This window comes from Neophocaena asiaeorientalis, unplaced genomic scaffold, assembly GCF_003031525.2.
Source record: "Neophocaena asiaeorientalis asiaeorientalis breed wild unplaced genomic scaffold, Neophocaena_asiaeorientalis_V1.1 scaffold1013, whole genome shotgun sequence".
In the NCBI taxonomy this organism is placed as follows: Eukaryota; Metazoa; Chordata; class Mammalia; order Artiodactyla; family Phocoenidae; genus Neophocaena; species Neophocaena asiaeorientalis.
In genome coordinates, this window is record NW_020174348.1 from 193,467 (window position 1) to 209,668 (window position 16,202).

The following is a 16,202-nucleotide window of genomic DNA, read 5'->3' on the forward strand; positions in this document are numbered from 1 at the left end:
CTGGGATGTCTTTTTCTAGACCTTTGTGCCCGTGTGCCTTGAGATGGTGAAAGAGGAGCTTCAGTCCAGGGGATAGAGATTTTTGTGTGCCCAGATAGCCAGAAAAGCAAGACCTGTCTATTATTTGAAGAAGATGAACCCCAGTAGTTAAATGAGCTTTGAGAAGAATCTTTTTGCCTTATAAACCTGACACCTCTTTCTTAAATTAGTCAGGCAAAAAATAGAAATCGAGTTTTCTTGATTGAATCTTGGATGATATATTCAGTGAATTTTACCACTCATAAATTTTGCCTCCAACTGAACATGAAAATCAAGCCTTGGCTTTTTTTTGGGAGGGGGTTCCCCCCTATAGATTTTTCTCTCCATTTTAGATTCTCTTGAAACTAAAGAGAATTTGATCAGTTCTTCAGCATTCATTAAATGTTGGTTGAATGCCTCTCCCTGTCAAGCAGTGTTACTAGGTGCCACAAATACTGTAGTGAGGAAAAAACAGAAAAGGTACCTACCCTCATGGAGCTTGCAAGCTAGTGAAGGATGTGGTCAGTAATCAAATCAGCTCCCAGATAATCTTCATCGGAGTATATCATTAAAATTGTCTGAAGTAAATTAGTACAAGGTACTATGGGAAAATATTAAGGAGGTTCCCTGCTGGGCCAGGGCATGTATCCCTGAGGAAGTAACATTTGAAATCCTAAGCATAAATAGCAGTTACATAATTAAAGAGGGAGCAAAAGTTAAATTTTAAAGTATTAAATGATATTTGTCTAACTATATCTTTGGTCTGATTTCAGGTTTTCATATGCATCAATATAGAAAGATGGCCAAAAAAAACCTTTCCTGTAGAGTCTAAATGAAAACAAAGACTTTAAATCCATTCTAATCAGCAGCAGCCTTTCCTCTTTCAGAAATGTGATTTGTCTCAAAAGCACACAGTGTTCAGATGTTAGACGCTGATTTAACTCATTGAAATATGCATTATGCTAGTTGAGCTGGTTGTTAAGTTCATGTAAGCAGGAACAGCAGTTCTGCCTGACTTGGATTATTGCTGCAGTAGCTTCCTGACAAAGGATTTTCTAATGCCAGATTGTTGTGCAATAGAACCTAGGAAAACACATCTGAGACATGTTGCCTTCTCATAATCATTCCATCATGGCATCACACAGGGTGCCGGGAGGGGCCTGGGTTTGGCAGTTGGAACAGAAGGTTGGAAATCAAAAAACCCTGTCTTCTGTCCATGCTCTGCTGGAAACTCTCTGCATGACCTTGAGCAAATCCTGTAGCCTCTCCATCCTCTTGGGTATCTCTTATCGGATGTGGAGGCTCCGTTGGCACAGAGGTGTTAGGGGAAGTAACTAACATGTTCAAGAAACTATGTGAAGGTCTTGACGCCAGCCAAAGCGATAGATGCTATATAAGAGCAAAATGACATAACATACGGGCATTGAAATATGTTATTGGAGAAATGCCCTGGAATGTCTTCTTAAGCAGTAGATATCAGGAAGAGAGGCAAGCCAAACCAGAGTGAGGATGATTTCTGAAAAAGTCAGCATTTCCTCAACTTGAAAAACAACAATGATGATAAAAACTTTTTCAAAAGAGTAAAAAATTACCCCCAAGCCACATTTATCTTATCACACTAACCAGAAGTTTACTGGGAGAACAATTCTTTAAATGGATATGTATTCTTTCAGGAGAACTGGGGCACAAAGCCCAAGATTCCAATTGAATTGTCACATGGGGTAACTTTTGACAAGCCTGTCATTTGTCCATTTTCTCTTCTGACCCAGTGGTACTCGGAGGGATCAGAGCGGAGAAGAGGATTAATGTCATTGTACACAGACAAATACACAGTTTCTTTGAGACAAATTCCACTTGTTGAAGTTGACTAGGAAACATGAAGCACTTAGCAGTACCTTGTAATTATGCCTTGCATTTATGTGCCCCTCCTCCCCCCGTTATTAGTCAGATGGCCTCAGCTCATATCCTGAAATTTAGGCTTTTTTCTCCTTATGCAGTTAATCATAGTGCACTCAGCATGATTTGGTGGGGGGCAGTCAGTGGAGAGAGGACCACGGCATTTCTCTAAGTGCAGAGATAGAACTGGTTTGACTAATTTTTATGCCTCCTTCTCTTACAGAGTTTGTCAAACTATTTCATGTATTTATTTGTTTTTTCCATTGGGTACATAGCACTGGCATGGGCCACGGACACATTTTGATTGGCGGGGGTGGGGGGCATTGGTCATGGAATACACCTGTACACCAGGCAGCAGAATTAGAATCCAGCCATCTTACCTCGGGTTGTAGAACACTGGTAACTCCCATGATAAGTGAAGAGCAATGGCGTGGATTTCTTAGGATTTTCACTCCTCATCTTTTTTTGGCATCCAAGCACGGGCTGTGTACTGGGAGTTGGACTTGTCCTGTCCCTCATGAGCCACAGCAGCCGAACAGAGTCGCAAGTTCACGTGGCAGCCTCGCTTCGGAAGCTCTCCGTGTACCTGGATGACAGCGGGGGCCAGAGCAGAACCTTTCAGGAGGTAGGAGACCAACGTTCCGGTTTCCTTCCCTCTGCTGGCTTTTGTTTTCCTCTTGCTGCTTATTTTCTACTTCTCCTGTTTTGGTAACTCTGAAATTAAATCCTCCCTCAATTTCAGCTGGGCTAAGGAGAAAATCTGAGTGGCAAACAACCTACATTAGATCATAAGGTTTTCAAATAGTGCAGCTATTTAAATCAAGTTAGACTTACATGTGGCATATAAGAGCCTTTAATGAATACAAAAACCTAACTCAGTAGCACTAGAAGGCAGTTTCTAAGAAGAGCTGCAATTTCTGGAGGAAGGTTAAATGGAGATTTTTTAGAATTAACCTCCATCCAAGTATAACTTTAAGAAATGGCCAGGAGTAAGCTTAAGAAACTGTGGATCGAAAAGGCATTTGATTTTTTTTAATGTCAGTAAGCATGAAAAATTATTGAGGAAATTCCCTTCACCACACTTAATGAAAAGATTTTTCTGTGATGGTGTAAAAATATGCAGAATTGGGATCCTGGGCTCTGGTCTGTGTGTTGACTGGGTCGAGCAGGACATCTAAGACCTGTGTGTCTGTGAGCCCAGGTGAAGCCGCGCCGCTGCAGGGCTCTTCTCTCTGGGAGGAGCCTGGGCCGACCTCTTGGCCTCACTAGATTCTCCGTCTCATTAGAGCAGATCCTATTTTCCCTCGGCCTGCCCACGAGCTATTGATGAGCACATAATGGCTGCTGTGTTTCCCTGCTCAGCTCCTCTGCTTTCAGCAATAGGACTTGTTGAATCAGTGAATTTCTTTGGGGCACAGAGGGTTGCAGTTTTGTTCTAAGACATGCACCACATTTCCATTTTTAAAGCAGTGCAGAGCACAGTTGGAAAGTACATGTTTTTTCTAAGCCGAAGGAGAAAATGTTACAACCACGGAGCAATTTGATTAATAAATGAAAGCAAGGTTTTTATAATTGATGCATCTGTCTGCCTTGATGGTTTGATTTAGAAGGCCGCGAGCAAGCAATTTCGGTTGTTCCTCCCCTCTGATTTTTATTATCCAATTTCTACCTTAGAAACTGCCTCTTTTTTTAATGCTGTTATCAATCAGTGTGAGGAGTTGAACATTTCTACTTTGTCTTAACAGCATCTTTGTGAGGAAGGGATTCATCATGAAAATGCAAGGTAGCAGGGAGGGATGAATAACCTTGATTTGGACAAATGGAAGCTCAAATAGTTGGAGTGACTTGCTTGAAGTTACTTAGCCAGTCAGTGGTCAATTTGGGATATACACTCAAGTATTGTTTCTACTCCCAACATTTAAAAAAAATTTATAATTTGTTCATTTATTCATCTATTTATTTATTCATTTGCTTATTAAAATCACACAAGTGCTCTGAAGTGAGTAGAAACACGTGAGTGCTTTGAATTTCCTCTCCAGTTTGGCCTTGGATCAGAGCACATGGCCATTAGTAGTATCCACTGGTGATGAAAATCTACTTCTGCTGTTGAGGGAACGTTTTGATTTAGCGTCTAAAGACCCAGGTGTGAATCTCGCCTCTGTCACTTGCTAGCTATGTGTAATTGAGCCTCGAAGATTTTATCCAGAAAGTAGCCCTAATGACCCCCATCTCATAATATTGTTATGAACTATAAGCTAGGCAGCAGAACAGTGCCACGTCTATAGTGGGTATACTCGAATCCAATCCTTATGCCAGGGATAAGTTTGACAAAATATTCGTTTCAACTAAACCGTGTTCTTTTATTTCCCCTCATGAAAACACGTGTTTCTCTTGTCTTTTCTTTTCAGGTCCTTGCCTATACCCTCAGCTGTGTATGTACATCCGCATTCAGTACCGGAATTATTGAGGCTTTGGAGGCTGAAGATATTATGAATAAGCTTCGACTGTTAGTGGAGAACAACCAGCAGGTTGGAATTTCTGGTTATTTCTCAGTGGGTCTCAGGCTGCTGCTAAGTCTTAATTCTAATTTACTCTGAATTAGACTATAATGTGGTATGTTTTGTGCCTGGAACTGAGGAACTTCTAACTCTTGTCTTGTCCACAGCTATAGCCAGTATCCACAGACATCTTTTTCTCTCTTTATCCCCTATAGACATTTTTTCTTTTTTGGTCTGAGTACGGAAGTCTTTACTGTCTCTCCAGCTATTGCTCTGTATTTATAAAATCTTAAAACACGTGGCTAGGGAATATAAGAGTTATGTAAGGCTAGAAACAAAAATTCGTAACGATAGGAATACATAGAGTAATCTGATAAAGTAAAGCCTCAGCAAGTTCAAGGCAGAGAAACTCTGCTCGTGACTAAATATATAAGAAAATTTAGATTCCTGCAATTTAAATGAAATACCCTTAAAATATTCCCTCTGAAATATTAGTCAGCCTTCAAAAGGAAGAAAATTCTGACATACACTATGACGTGGATAACCTCAAGGGCATTATGTTAAGTGAAATAGGCCCGTCACAAAAAGACAAACACTGTATGATTCTGTTTATATGAGGTATTTAGAGCAGTCAAAAGCATAGAGACAGAAAGTGGAATGGTGGTTGCCAGGGGCTGAGGGAGGGGGAATGGGGAATTATTGTTTAATGGGTACAGAATTTCAGTTTTGCAAGATGAAAAGAGTTCTAAAGATGGATGGGAGTGATGGTTGCACAGCATTATGAATGTACTTCATACCACTGAACTGTACACTTAAAAATGGTTAAGATGGTAAATTTTATGTTATGTGTATTTTACCATAATTTAAAAAAATTGAAACAAAAATGTTCCCTCTGATCACACAGGCTCTAGAATTTCCCTGTTTGTATTTTGTTTGCTCAGTTCTTTGTTTTTTAGATTTCTCCAAAGCCTTAATATTGGCCATAGTGGGTTACTGCAGGATTCGGTCCAGGTTTTAAGCCTGTGCTGTTTTGTATTATTATTATTTTATGGTTGTATGCCTGCTCACTTACAGTCAGAAAAGATTTTGCATTGTGAATCAACTATACTTCAATAAAAAATAAAATTAAATTAATGTAAAATTAGAAAAAAAAGAATAGATTTTGCAAACACCAAAATATAGAAGTTTGCATATGCTGTGCTCATTATAGAATATTTTCTCCTCTTGTTTGGGGGTTGACTGGGCTTGGGTGATTTACCTTGGTGTTTTCACCCTAACCTCCTCTTAGAATTTGGATTGTTTGACCCAAGTCAATCAGTAGTGCAGTATTCTTTTCCTAAAATAAACCACTTACTGAAGCCAAATTCCATACAATTAGACTGCAGTTTCTGTTGCAGACTGGTGTAGATTTTAAAAATCTGCAAATCTCTGATTTTCAGATGGAAACAGAATGTGTCTATAGGAAACGGAGCCCTTAAATGTGCTTGTTTTGCTGTATATGAACGTTCCTGGTCTGTGCCATTCTTCTTTTTTTCTTACCTCTTCTTTTAATTTATTTTTAACAGACTTCAGGTTTTGCCCTGGCATTAGGAAACATAGTTCATGGTTTGTCTGTGTGTGGACATGGAAAAGCTGAAGACTTGGGCAACAAACTGCTCCCTGCCTGGATCAGAATTGTTCTAACAGAGGTAGAAGGACCTCCTGCATGTTATTTTATAGTTTTATAAAGGAAAAAGAGCTACTTTATTGGACCATTTATAGGTGCTGCCAAGATATATAGCTTAACCATAAAAAAATAGGCAATTTCAAATGGAAGAGACACATGTACTTTTTTTTTCTTTTTTAATTGAATTTTATTATTATTTTTTATACAGCAGGTTCTTATTAGTTATCTATTTTATACATATTAGTGTATACATGTCCATCACAATCTCCCAATTCATCCCACCTCCACCACTACCACCTGCTTCCCCCCTTGGTGTCCATACATTTGTCCTCTACATGTGTGTCTCTATTTCTGTCCTGCAAACTAGTTCATCTGTACCATTTTTCTATATTCTGCATATATGCATTAATATACAATATTTGTTTTTCTCTTTCTGACTTATTTCACTCTGTTTGACAGTCTCTAGGTTCATCCACATCACTACAAATAACACAATTTTGTTCCATTTCATGGTTCAGTAATATTCCATTGTATATCTGTACCACATCTTCTTTATCTGTTCGTCTGTCGATGGGCATTTAGGTTGCTACCATGACCTGGCTATTGTAAATAGTGCTGCAGTGAACATTGGGGTGCATGTGTCTTTTTGAATTATGGTTTTCCCTAGGTATATGCCCAGTAGTGGAATTGCTGAGTCATATGGTAATTCTGTTTTTAGTTTTTTAAGGAACCTCCATATTGTTCTCCATAGTGGCTGTATCAATTTACATTCCCACCAACAGTGCAAGAGGGTTCCCTTTTCTCCACACCCTCCCCAGCATTTGTTGTTTATAGATTTTCTGATGATTCCCATTCTAACTGGTGTGAGGTGATACCTCATTGTAGTTTTGATTTACATTTCTCTAATAATTAGAGATGTTGAGCAGCTTTTCATGTGCTTCTTGGCAATCTGTATATCTTCTTCGGAGAAATGTCCATTTAGATCTTCTGCGCATTTTTTGATTGGGTTGTTTGTTTTTTTAATATTGAGCTGCATGAGCTGTTTATATATTTAGGAGATTAATACTTTGTATGTTGATTCGTTTGCAAATATTTTCTCCCATTCTGAGGGTTGTCTTTTCGTCTTATTTATAGATTCCTTTGCTGGACAAAAGCTTTTAAGTTTCGTTAGGTCCCATTTGCTTAATTTTGTTTTTATTTCCATTACTCTAGGAGGTGGGTCAAAAAAGATCTTGCTGTGATTTATGTCAAAGAGTGTTCTTCCTATGTTTCCCTCTGAGAGGTTTATAGTGTTCAGTCTTACATTTAGGTCCTTAATCCATTTTGAGTTTATTTCTATATATGGTGTTAGGGAATGTTCTAATTTCATTCTTTTACATGTACCTGTCCAGTTTTGCCAGCATCACTTACTGAAGAGACTGTCTTTTCTCCATTGTATATCCTTGCCTCCTTTGTCATAGATTAGTTGACCATAGGTGTGTGAGTTTATATCTGGTCTTTCTATCCTGTTCCATTGATCTGTATTTCTGTTTTTGTGCCTGTGGCGTATTGTCTTGATTACTGTAGCTTTGTAGTATAGTCTGAGGACACAGAGTCTGATTCCTCCAGCTCCGTTTTTTCCCCTCAAGATTGCTTTGGCTATTCGGGGTCTTTTGTGCCCCCATACAGATTTTAAGATTTTTTGTTCTAGTTCTGTAAAAATTGCCGTTGGTAATTTGATAGGAATTGCACTGAATCTGTAGATTGCTGTGGGTAATATAGTCATTTTTGCAATATTGATTCTTACAATCCAAGAACATGGTATAGCTCTCCATCTGTTTGTGTCATCTTTGATTTCTTTCATCAGTGTCTTATAGTTTTCTGAGTACAGGTCTTTTACCTCCTTAGGTCGGTTTATTCCTAGGTATTTTATTCTTTTTGTTGCAGTGGTGAATGGGATTGTTTCCTTAATTTCTCTTTCTGATCTTTCATTGTTAGTGTATAGGAATGCAAGAGATTTCTGTGTATTAATTTTGTATCCTGCAACTTTACCAAATTCATTGATTAGCTCTAGTTTTTTGATGGCATCTTTAGGATTATCTGTGTATAGTATTGTGACATCTGAAAAGAGTGACAGTTTTACTTCTTTTCCAATTTGTCTTCCTTTTATTTCTTTTTCTTCTCTGATTGCCGTGGCTAGGACTTGCAAAACATAAAAATATATGGTTTTTATTCTTCCATTTGTTAATATGGTGTATCACATTGATTGATTTGCGTATATTGAAGAATCCTTTCATCCTTGGGATAAATCCCACTTGATCATGATGTATGATCCTTTTAATGTGCTGCTGGATTCTGTTTAATGTGCTGCTGGATTCTGTTTGCTAGTACTTTGTTGAGGATTTTTGCATCTATATTCATCAGTGATATTGGTCTGTAATTTTCTTTTTTTGTAGTATCTTTGCCTGGTTTTGGTAACAGGGTGATGGTGGCCTCGTAGAATGAGTTTAGTAGTGTTCCTTCCTCTGCAATTTTTTGTAAGCGTTTGAGAAGGATGGGTGTTAGCTCTTCTCTAAATGTTTGATAGAATTCACCTGTGAAGTCATCTGGTCCTGGACTTCTGTTTGTTGGAAGATTTTTAATCACAGTTTCAATTTCATTCCTTGTGATTGGTCTGTTCATATTTTCTATTTCTTCCTGCTTCAGTCTTGGCAGGTTATACCTTTCTTAGAATTTGTCCATTTCTTCCAGGTTGTCCATTTTATTGGCATAGAGTTGCTTGTAGTAGTCTCTTATGGTGCTTGGTATTTCCGCAGTGTCCATTGTAACTTCTCCTTTTTCATTTCTGATTTTATTGATTTGAGTCCTCTCCCTCTTTTTCTTGATGGGTCTGGCTAAAGGTTTATCAATTTTGTTTATCTTCTCAAATAACCAGCTTTTAGTTTTATTGATCTTTGCTATTGTTTCCTTCATTTGTTTTTCAGTTATTTCTGATCTAATCTTCGTGATTTCTTTCCTCTACTAACTTTGGGTTTTGATTGTTCCTCTTTCTCTAGTTCCCTTAAGTGTAAGTTTAGACTGTTTGTTTGAGATGTTTCTTGTCTCTTGAGGTAGAATTGTATAGCTATAAATGTCCCTCTTAGAACTGCTTTTGCTGCATCCCATAGGTTTTGGATTGTCGTGTTTTTGTTGTTATTTGTCTCTAGGTATTTTTGATTTCCTCTTTGATTTCTTCAATGATCTCTTGGTTATTTTGTAACGTTTGTTTAGCCTCCATGTGTTTGTGTGTTTTATGTTTTTTTCCCTGTAATTTGTTTCTAATCTCAGCGTTTTGGTTGGAAAAGATGCTTGATATGATTTCAATTTTCTTAAATTTACTGAGGCTTGATTTGTGACCCAAGATGTGATCTCTCCTGGGGAGTGTTCTGTGTGCACTTGAGAAGAAAGTGTAATCTGCTGTTTTCAGATGGAATGTCCTATAAATATCGATTAAATCTATCTGGTCTATTGTGACATTTAAAGCTTGTGTTTCCTTATTAATTTTCTGTCTGGGTGATCTGTCCATTGGTGTAAGTGAGGTGTTAAAGTCCCCCTCTATTATTCTGTTACTGTCAATTTCTCCTTTTATGGCTGTTAGCATTTGCCTTATCTTTTGAGGTGGTCCTATGTTGGGTGCATATATATTTATAATTGTTATATCTTTTTCTTGGATCGATCCCTTGATCAGTATGTAGTGTCCTTCCTTGTCTCTTGTAACAGTCTTTATTTTAAAGTCATTTTATCTGATATAAGTATTGCCACTCCAGCTCTCTTTTGATTTCCATTTGCATGGAATATCTTTTTCCATCCCCTCACTTTCAGTCTGTATGTGTCCCTAGGTCTGAAGTGGGTCGCTTGTAGACAGTATATATACGGGTTGTGCTTTTGTGTCCATTCAGCAAGGCTGTGTCTTTTGGTTGGAGCATTTAATCCATTCACATTTAAGGTAATTTTCGATATGTATGTTCCTATTACCATTTTCTTAATTGTTTAGGGTCTGTCTTTGTAGGTCCTTTTTTCTCTTGTGTTTCCCAAGAAACACTGCTTAGAGAAGTTAGAGAAGTTCCTTTAGCATTTGTTGTAGAGCTGGTTTGGTGGTGCTGAATTCTCTTAGCTTTTGTTTGTCTGTAAAGCTTTTGATTTCTCTGTCGAATCTGAATGAGATCCTTGCTGGGTATAGTAATCTTGGTTGTAGTTTCTTCCCTTTCATCACTTTAAATATATCATGCCACTCCCTTCTGGCTTGTAGAGTTTCTGCTGAGAAATCAGCTGTTTACCTCATGGGGGTTCCCTTGTACGTTATTTGTCATTTTTCCCTTGTCACTTTTAATAATTTTTCTTTTTCTTTAATTTTTGTCCATTTGATTACTATGTGTCTCGGCAAGTTTCTCCTTGGGTTTATCCTGTATGGGACTCTGTGCTTCCTGGACTTGGGCGGCTATTTCCTTTCCCATGTTAGGGAAGTTTTTGACTATAATCTCTTCAGATATTTTCTCGAGTTCTTTCTCTCTCTCTTCTCCTTCTGGGACCCCTGTAATGCAAATGTTGGTGCATTTAATGTTGGCCCAGACGTCTCTTAGGCTTTCTTCATTTTTTCATTCTTTCTTCTTTATTCTGTTCTGCAGCAGTGAATTCCAGCAATCTGTCTTCCAGGTCACTTATCCGTTCTTCTTATTCTGCTATTGATTTATAGTTATTCTGCTCTTGATTCCTTCTAGTGTATTTTTCATTTCAGTTATTGTACTGTTCATCTCTGTTTGCTTGTTCTTTAATTCTTCTAGGTGTTTGTTCTTTAATTCTCCTAGGTCTTTGTTAAACATTTCTTGCATGTTCTCGATTTTTGCCTCCATTCTTTTTCCGAGGTCCTGGATCATCTTCACTATCATTATTCTGAACTCTTTTTCTGGAAGGTTACCGTTCTCCCCTTCATTTAGTTGTTTTCCTGGGGTTTTATCTTGTCCCTTCATCTGGTACATAGTCCTCTGCCTTTTTATTTTGTCTATCATTCTATGAATGTGGTTTTCGTTCCACAGGCTGCAGGACTGTAGTTCTTCTTGCTTCTGCTGTCTGCCCTCTGGTGGATGAGGCTATCTAAGAGGCTTGTGCCAGCTTCCTGATGGAAGGGACTGGTGGTGGGTAGAGCTGGGTGTTGCTCTGGTGGCAGAGCTGAGTAAAACTTTAATCTGCTTGTCTGCTGTTGGGTGGGGCTGAGTTCCCTCCCTGTTGGTTGTTTGGCCTGAGGTTACCCAGCGCTGGAGGCTACAGGCTCTTTGGTGGGGCTAATGGTGGACTCTGAAAGGGCTCACGCCAAGGAGTACTTCCCAGAACTTCTGCTGCCAGTGTCCTTGTCCCCATGGTGAGCCACAGCCACCCCCCGCCTCTGCAGGAGACTCTCCAACACTAGCTGTTAGGTCTGGTTCAGTCTCCTATGGGGTCACTGCTCCTTCCCCCTGGGTCCTGATGCGCACACTACTTTGTGTGTGCCCTCCAAGAGTGGAGTCTCTGTTTCCTCCAGTCCTGTCGAAGTCCTGCAATGAAATCCCGCTAGCCTTCCTCCTCCCGTTGCCAGACCAGGTTGGGAAGCCTAATGTGGGTCTCAGAACCTTCACTCCAGTGGGTGGACTTCTGTGGTATAAGTGTTCTCCAGTTTGTGAGTCACCCACCCAGCAGTCACAGGATCTGATTTTATTGTGATTGCGCCCCTCCTACCATCTCATTGCAGCTTCTCCTTTGTCTTTGGATGTGGGGTATCTCTTTTTGGTGAGTTCCAATATCTTCCTGTCAATGATTGTTCAGCAGTTAGTTATTATTTTGGTGTTCTCACAAGAGGGAGTGAGCGCACTTCCTTCTACTCCGCCATCTTGAACCAGTCTCCCCCAAGACACATGTATTTTTAATGCCTTATAAATGATACATCCTGTTAACCATTATAGTTTTGTTTTTTAACTGGCTATTTTGTCTGTGTGTTAATTTTAAAACAACACTGTGGTTTTGAAAAATAAAAAACGACAAGAAACCACCTAGAATCTAACAACTTTAACCTGTTACTTTATTCAAGTCTGCTGCTGTTCTCAGTTCAGTGACACAGGTTGTGTTGACCCTACAAATTTAGTACCATTTTGGCCAGTTGTTTTTCTTTGATATAATTTTTATCCACTTCAAACGCAAGGACTGTTTCCCTCTTGACATATTCTGATGCTTTGTTTTCAGGGCACCTCCACAATGCTGTGTTTGGCAGCTCTTCATGGCATGGTGGCCTTGGTAGGCTCTGAAGGGGATGTAATGCAGGTAAAAAAGAAAGGGGGGGGGGAGGTGGGGGAAGAAACCTAAATGTGTACATAGTCACAGCAAGAAAAGAATACCCAATATCTCAGTATGCTAAGGAAAGAACAATATATGATCACGGTATTGTTTACACTGGGCTTTCTAATGCCTTTATATATGGAAAATTGCTCTTGGTCAGGAATTCTTTCTATAGAGGTATGTTCCTTATTTTATTTGGTTTGTAGGAATTAAACCTAGTCAACTTATATACTTTCTGCAAAATTCTCTGAATGAGAAAAGTGATTGGATCCTAAGAAATTTAAAAAGCCATTCATAAGAAACTCCGTTTTGCATCTGTGATGTTTAAGTTTATATCTATGTAATTATGCTTTCACTTTAAAATGTTTTGTGTAGTGGACGTATGTATATGTAAATTTACAAGTAATTCTAAGGTGTTCCTTTGTTCATACAGTAAAGGTTTATTACGTGACTGCTACATGCCACACTGAACTGGTGCTAGGAAATCAGTGATTTCATAAAGCATGGGCACTGCCTTCAAGGAGCTCACAGCTTTTGTTTTTGAAATATAAGGATATAGTGATAAATTATTTCACAGCTTAGATGATGATAACTCATACACTGGGAATATCATTATTTACTTCTGGGGGGATGTGGGATGGGTATTTCTCCTTTTTCTTTCAGCTGAAGTCAGAAGCCATCCAGTCCTCTCATTTTCAAGGCAGACTTAATGAAGTCATTAGAACTTTAACTCAGGTGAGAAGGGGAATTTCAGACCCTTGAGTGGGAAAACAGATATTCCCCTTTGTGGTCTTTTTTCTTTTTCATGATATAAACTGTTTTACTTAGACAATGGGAAAATCTCTGGTTATTCATGGTGAGTTCAAGGGTCATTGGAGAATGGTTTACGGCCCTGCATAATTTGCTGATCAATACACACCACCTCTGGAAAAAAAGAAAGCTGGCATTTTTGAGTTAAGTTGGCACTGGTTTCTCTTAAAAATTAAAACCTGACCTTGCAAAGAATGTCAGGCTCTCCAGACAAGGAAAAGTGGAAGACAGTCAAAGGGTAGGGCATATATCTAAGCAGAATGGTCAAGAGACACTAGTTCAGATGTCACTGGTAAAAGTATTTGGGTCAATTATGGTCAGCATTCTCCTTGTCTAAAGAATAAACATGTCCATCTGCTGAGAAATGATTTTATATTTTCAGATTTTTATTTTTAAAAAATCATGATGTTCTTTGAATAAACTTAAAAGTACAGGATGAAAGAAGCTGAAAAAATATCAATGATGTTCCTCCCAACCTGAAGCAGCTGCTACTAATATTTGGTCATATTTCTTTTTAAGCATTCTTATTTTCTCTGCATAGTTGTATTCTTACCATATGTAGAACTTTGTATCCTAGGCTTTTCACTTAGCGTACTTGTTTTCATTCTTGCCAAATATAGCTGGTTATAATACTCACCACATAAAGAAGTTTTAGGAATTCATGGTTTTAAAAGCAAACAAATTTCTGAACAGAAGAAACTCTCTTTTGCATGTATGAATATGAATATTCTCCAAAAAAAATCTACTGAAACATAAGTTGCTGTAACTTGGGGAAAAATCTATAAATGAAAACTATTATTTTAAAAATCTTATTATGAATGATAAAACAGTAATAGAGCATTATGCAAAGAAGAGAACAAAATAGTATCTCCTTCTACTTTTAAAGGTACTTTAGTTTTAAGCAACTATCGCCTCTTTTTACTTTTTGGATTTTCTTTTCTCATTTTTTGAAAATTCCTTTAGACCAGTCTGAGTCAGTGAAAACTGAGACAACCACTGATACGTTCCATCATGACTGATAGATTCATTCATTCATTCAGCAACACTTGTTGATCACCTCTATGTCCCACGTTTAGTATACTAGACAGTTGATAGTACATCTTGTATCTCATTACCAGCCAAGCCACCACCTCATAAAAGATTAGTGACCTCCTGTGAGTGGCCTTGTATCGAATAGAATTTGGATCGTGCCCCATCATTGAACTGTTACATTTCATTTATAGGTCATCAGTGTGTCTGGGGTGATTGGTCTTCAGTCAAATGCAATCTGGCTTCTAGGACATCTTCATCTGTCTACTCTGTCCTCAAATCAAAGTAGAACCTCGGGTAAGACTGGAGTCATAGAACACTGGAGCTGGAAGGAGGGATTGCTGACGTGGGGCAATGTGCTTTGTTAAGAGAGTTAATTTTCACAGCTACCCTAGCACAGTAATATCAGTGGTGGATATTACTGTCCCTCTTTTACATCAGAGGAAAATGGACTGTGGAGAGGTCTCCTGACTTGCCCAGGGTCACATAGCAGTAAATGGTAAACATGCGGTTTGAACTAAGATCTGTCGGCCGCCAAAGCCCGTGCTCTTTTCACTCTTTCTCTCTGCCTTCCTTGGAGATCGGTTTAGACATTGAGTCTAACCCCATATTTTACAAATGGAGAACCCGAGGCTCAGAAAGATTACATGACTTAGGTATAAGCTTAATGAGAAATTCAGAAACTAGGAATCAGACCCTTGAAGCTTGGAACAGAGTTCTTTTTATTTTACTAGATGTAATCATAGTTTGTATAATATTCATATTTCATTAAAAAACTCTTCATATATGACTGGAATTCTTCTGGCCCCTGGTTTTGAGAAAATAATTGGGTAAGTACTTTTAAAGATGTATATCTCCTTGGCCTTGGAATTAAAATCCTAGGTCTTAATGTAACAAGGCTTTTTCTATTTCCAGCTTTTTAATAAAAGCAATAAAAATATTTGCAGTTCCCACATGCTTAACTTATGTGTGTACTTGGAGATCTTCCGGGGAAGGCATCACTGTTATGCACTGGGACCTATAGCTACCTTGCTCTTTATAGAATTATGACCACTGGCTCTCTTGGACTCATGCCAGGGATACCAAAGATTTCTCATTAAAACCTAGTTTCACATATCCCCTGACAGGTAGTCTACAGACAGCATTACCATGGGCTACTATAATTACTGTCTCCCTCATTTTCAGTCACTCCTCAGCTATAGAAATAGGACATGGTTTCACAGCCTTCCCAGTATAATGAACTTTAGACAAGTAGAAGCTGTCATATTAAAACTGGAAAAGGAAAAAAAAAGTAGTCATATTAGAAACCCTTGGTATTGCTAGTTTTGAAGGGCAGTGCTCTCACAAGGTCCTGGTAAAATAGCATGTGTATGTCAGGCTTTTGCTTTTTCACATAGGCTTTTAATTGTTATACTGTGGAGTACACGGTCTGGCCCACATATACTGAAGGCAGGTCGTAGTGAATCATCTTACACCCAGGTTCTTTGGAGCAACATGATTGTGTGTCTGGAAAAGTTGAGCCATCTATCCCAGTAAAAAACATTTCATGAAACAATTATGTGGAACTGGGAGGAAAAGAATCTGGGAAATTCCCGGGACTCAACAAGCATAAATGTCACTCCTTCATTGTTCCAGGTCAGCAGGCACATCTGGTTATTTGCACGTGTTGATCACATAGAGGTCCCTGCCTTATGAAGTAAGAGACTAGCTGATATCAATGCTGATTGATGTATTTCCATAGTTCATATATCTGACTCAGGGTTCCCTGAAATAGCCCAGAGAATGGTGGTCTCATCCTAGAAGCCCAGTAGACTCCTTGCTGACACAGAGGAAGTCACTGGATTGCAGCTCATTGATGTGCCAAAGTGGAAAAGGGTTTTTAAAAACCACTTCAGTACAATTTTTGTCCTCTGTGGTTTTTCAGCCTCCTCTAGATTTACCACCGTTTTAGATTTGCTTGCATA

The 16,202-nt window shown here is 38.6% G+C and overlaps 1 protein-coding gene across 1 annotated transcript in view; it reads left to right on the plus strand.

Moving 5' to 3' along the window:
- Nucleotides 1–16,202, plus strand: part of LOC112407024 (focadhesin-like) — a 223,269-nt gene that overhangs the window by 174,390 nt on the left and 32,677 nt on the right. The window contains 6 exon segments of the mRNA XM_024756153.1: nucleotides 2,392–2,539; nucleotides 4,323–4,442; nucleotides 5,978–6,100; nucleotides 12,307–12,384; nucleotides 13,063–13,134; nucleotides 14,433–14,535. Of these exon segments, the coding sequence (XP_024611921.1) occupies nucleotides 2,392–2,539; nucleotides 4,323–4,442; nucleotides 5,978–6,100; nucleotides 12,307–12,384; nucleotides 13,063–13,134; nucleotides 14,433–14,535 (644 nt within the window).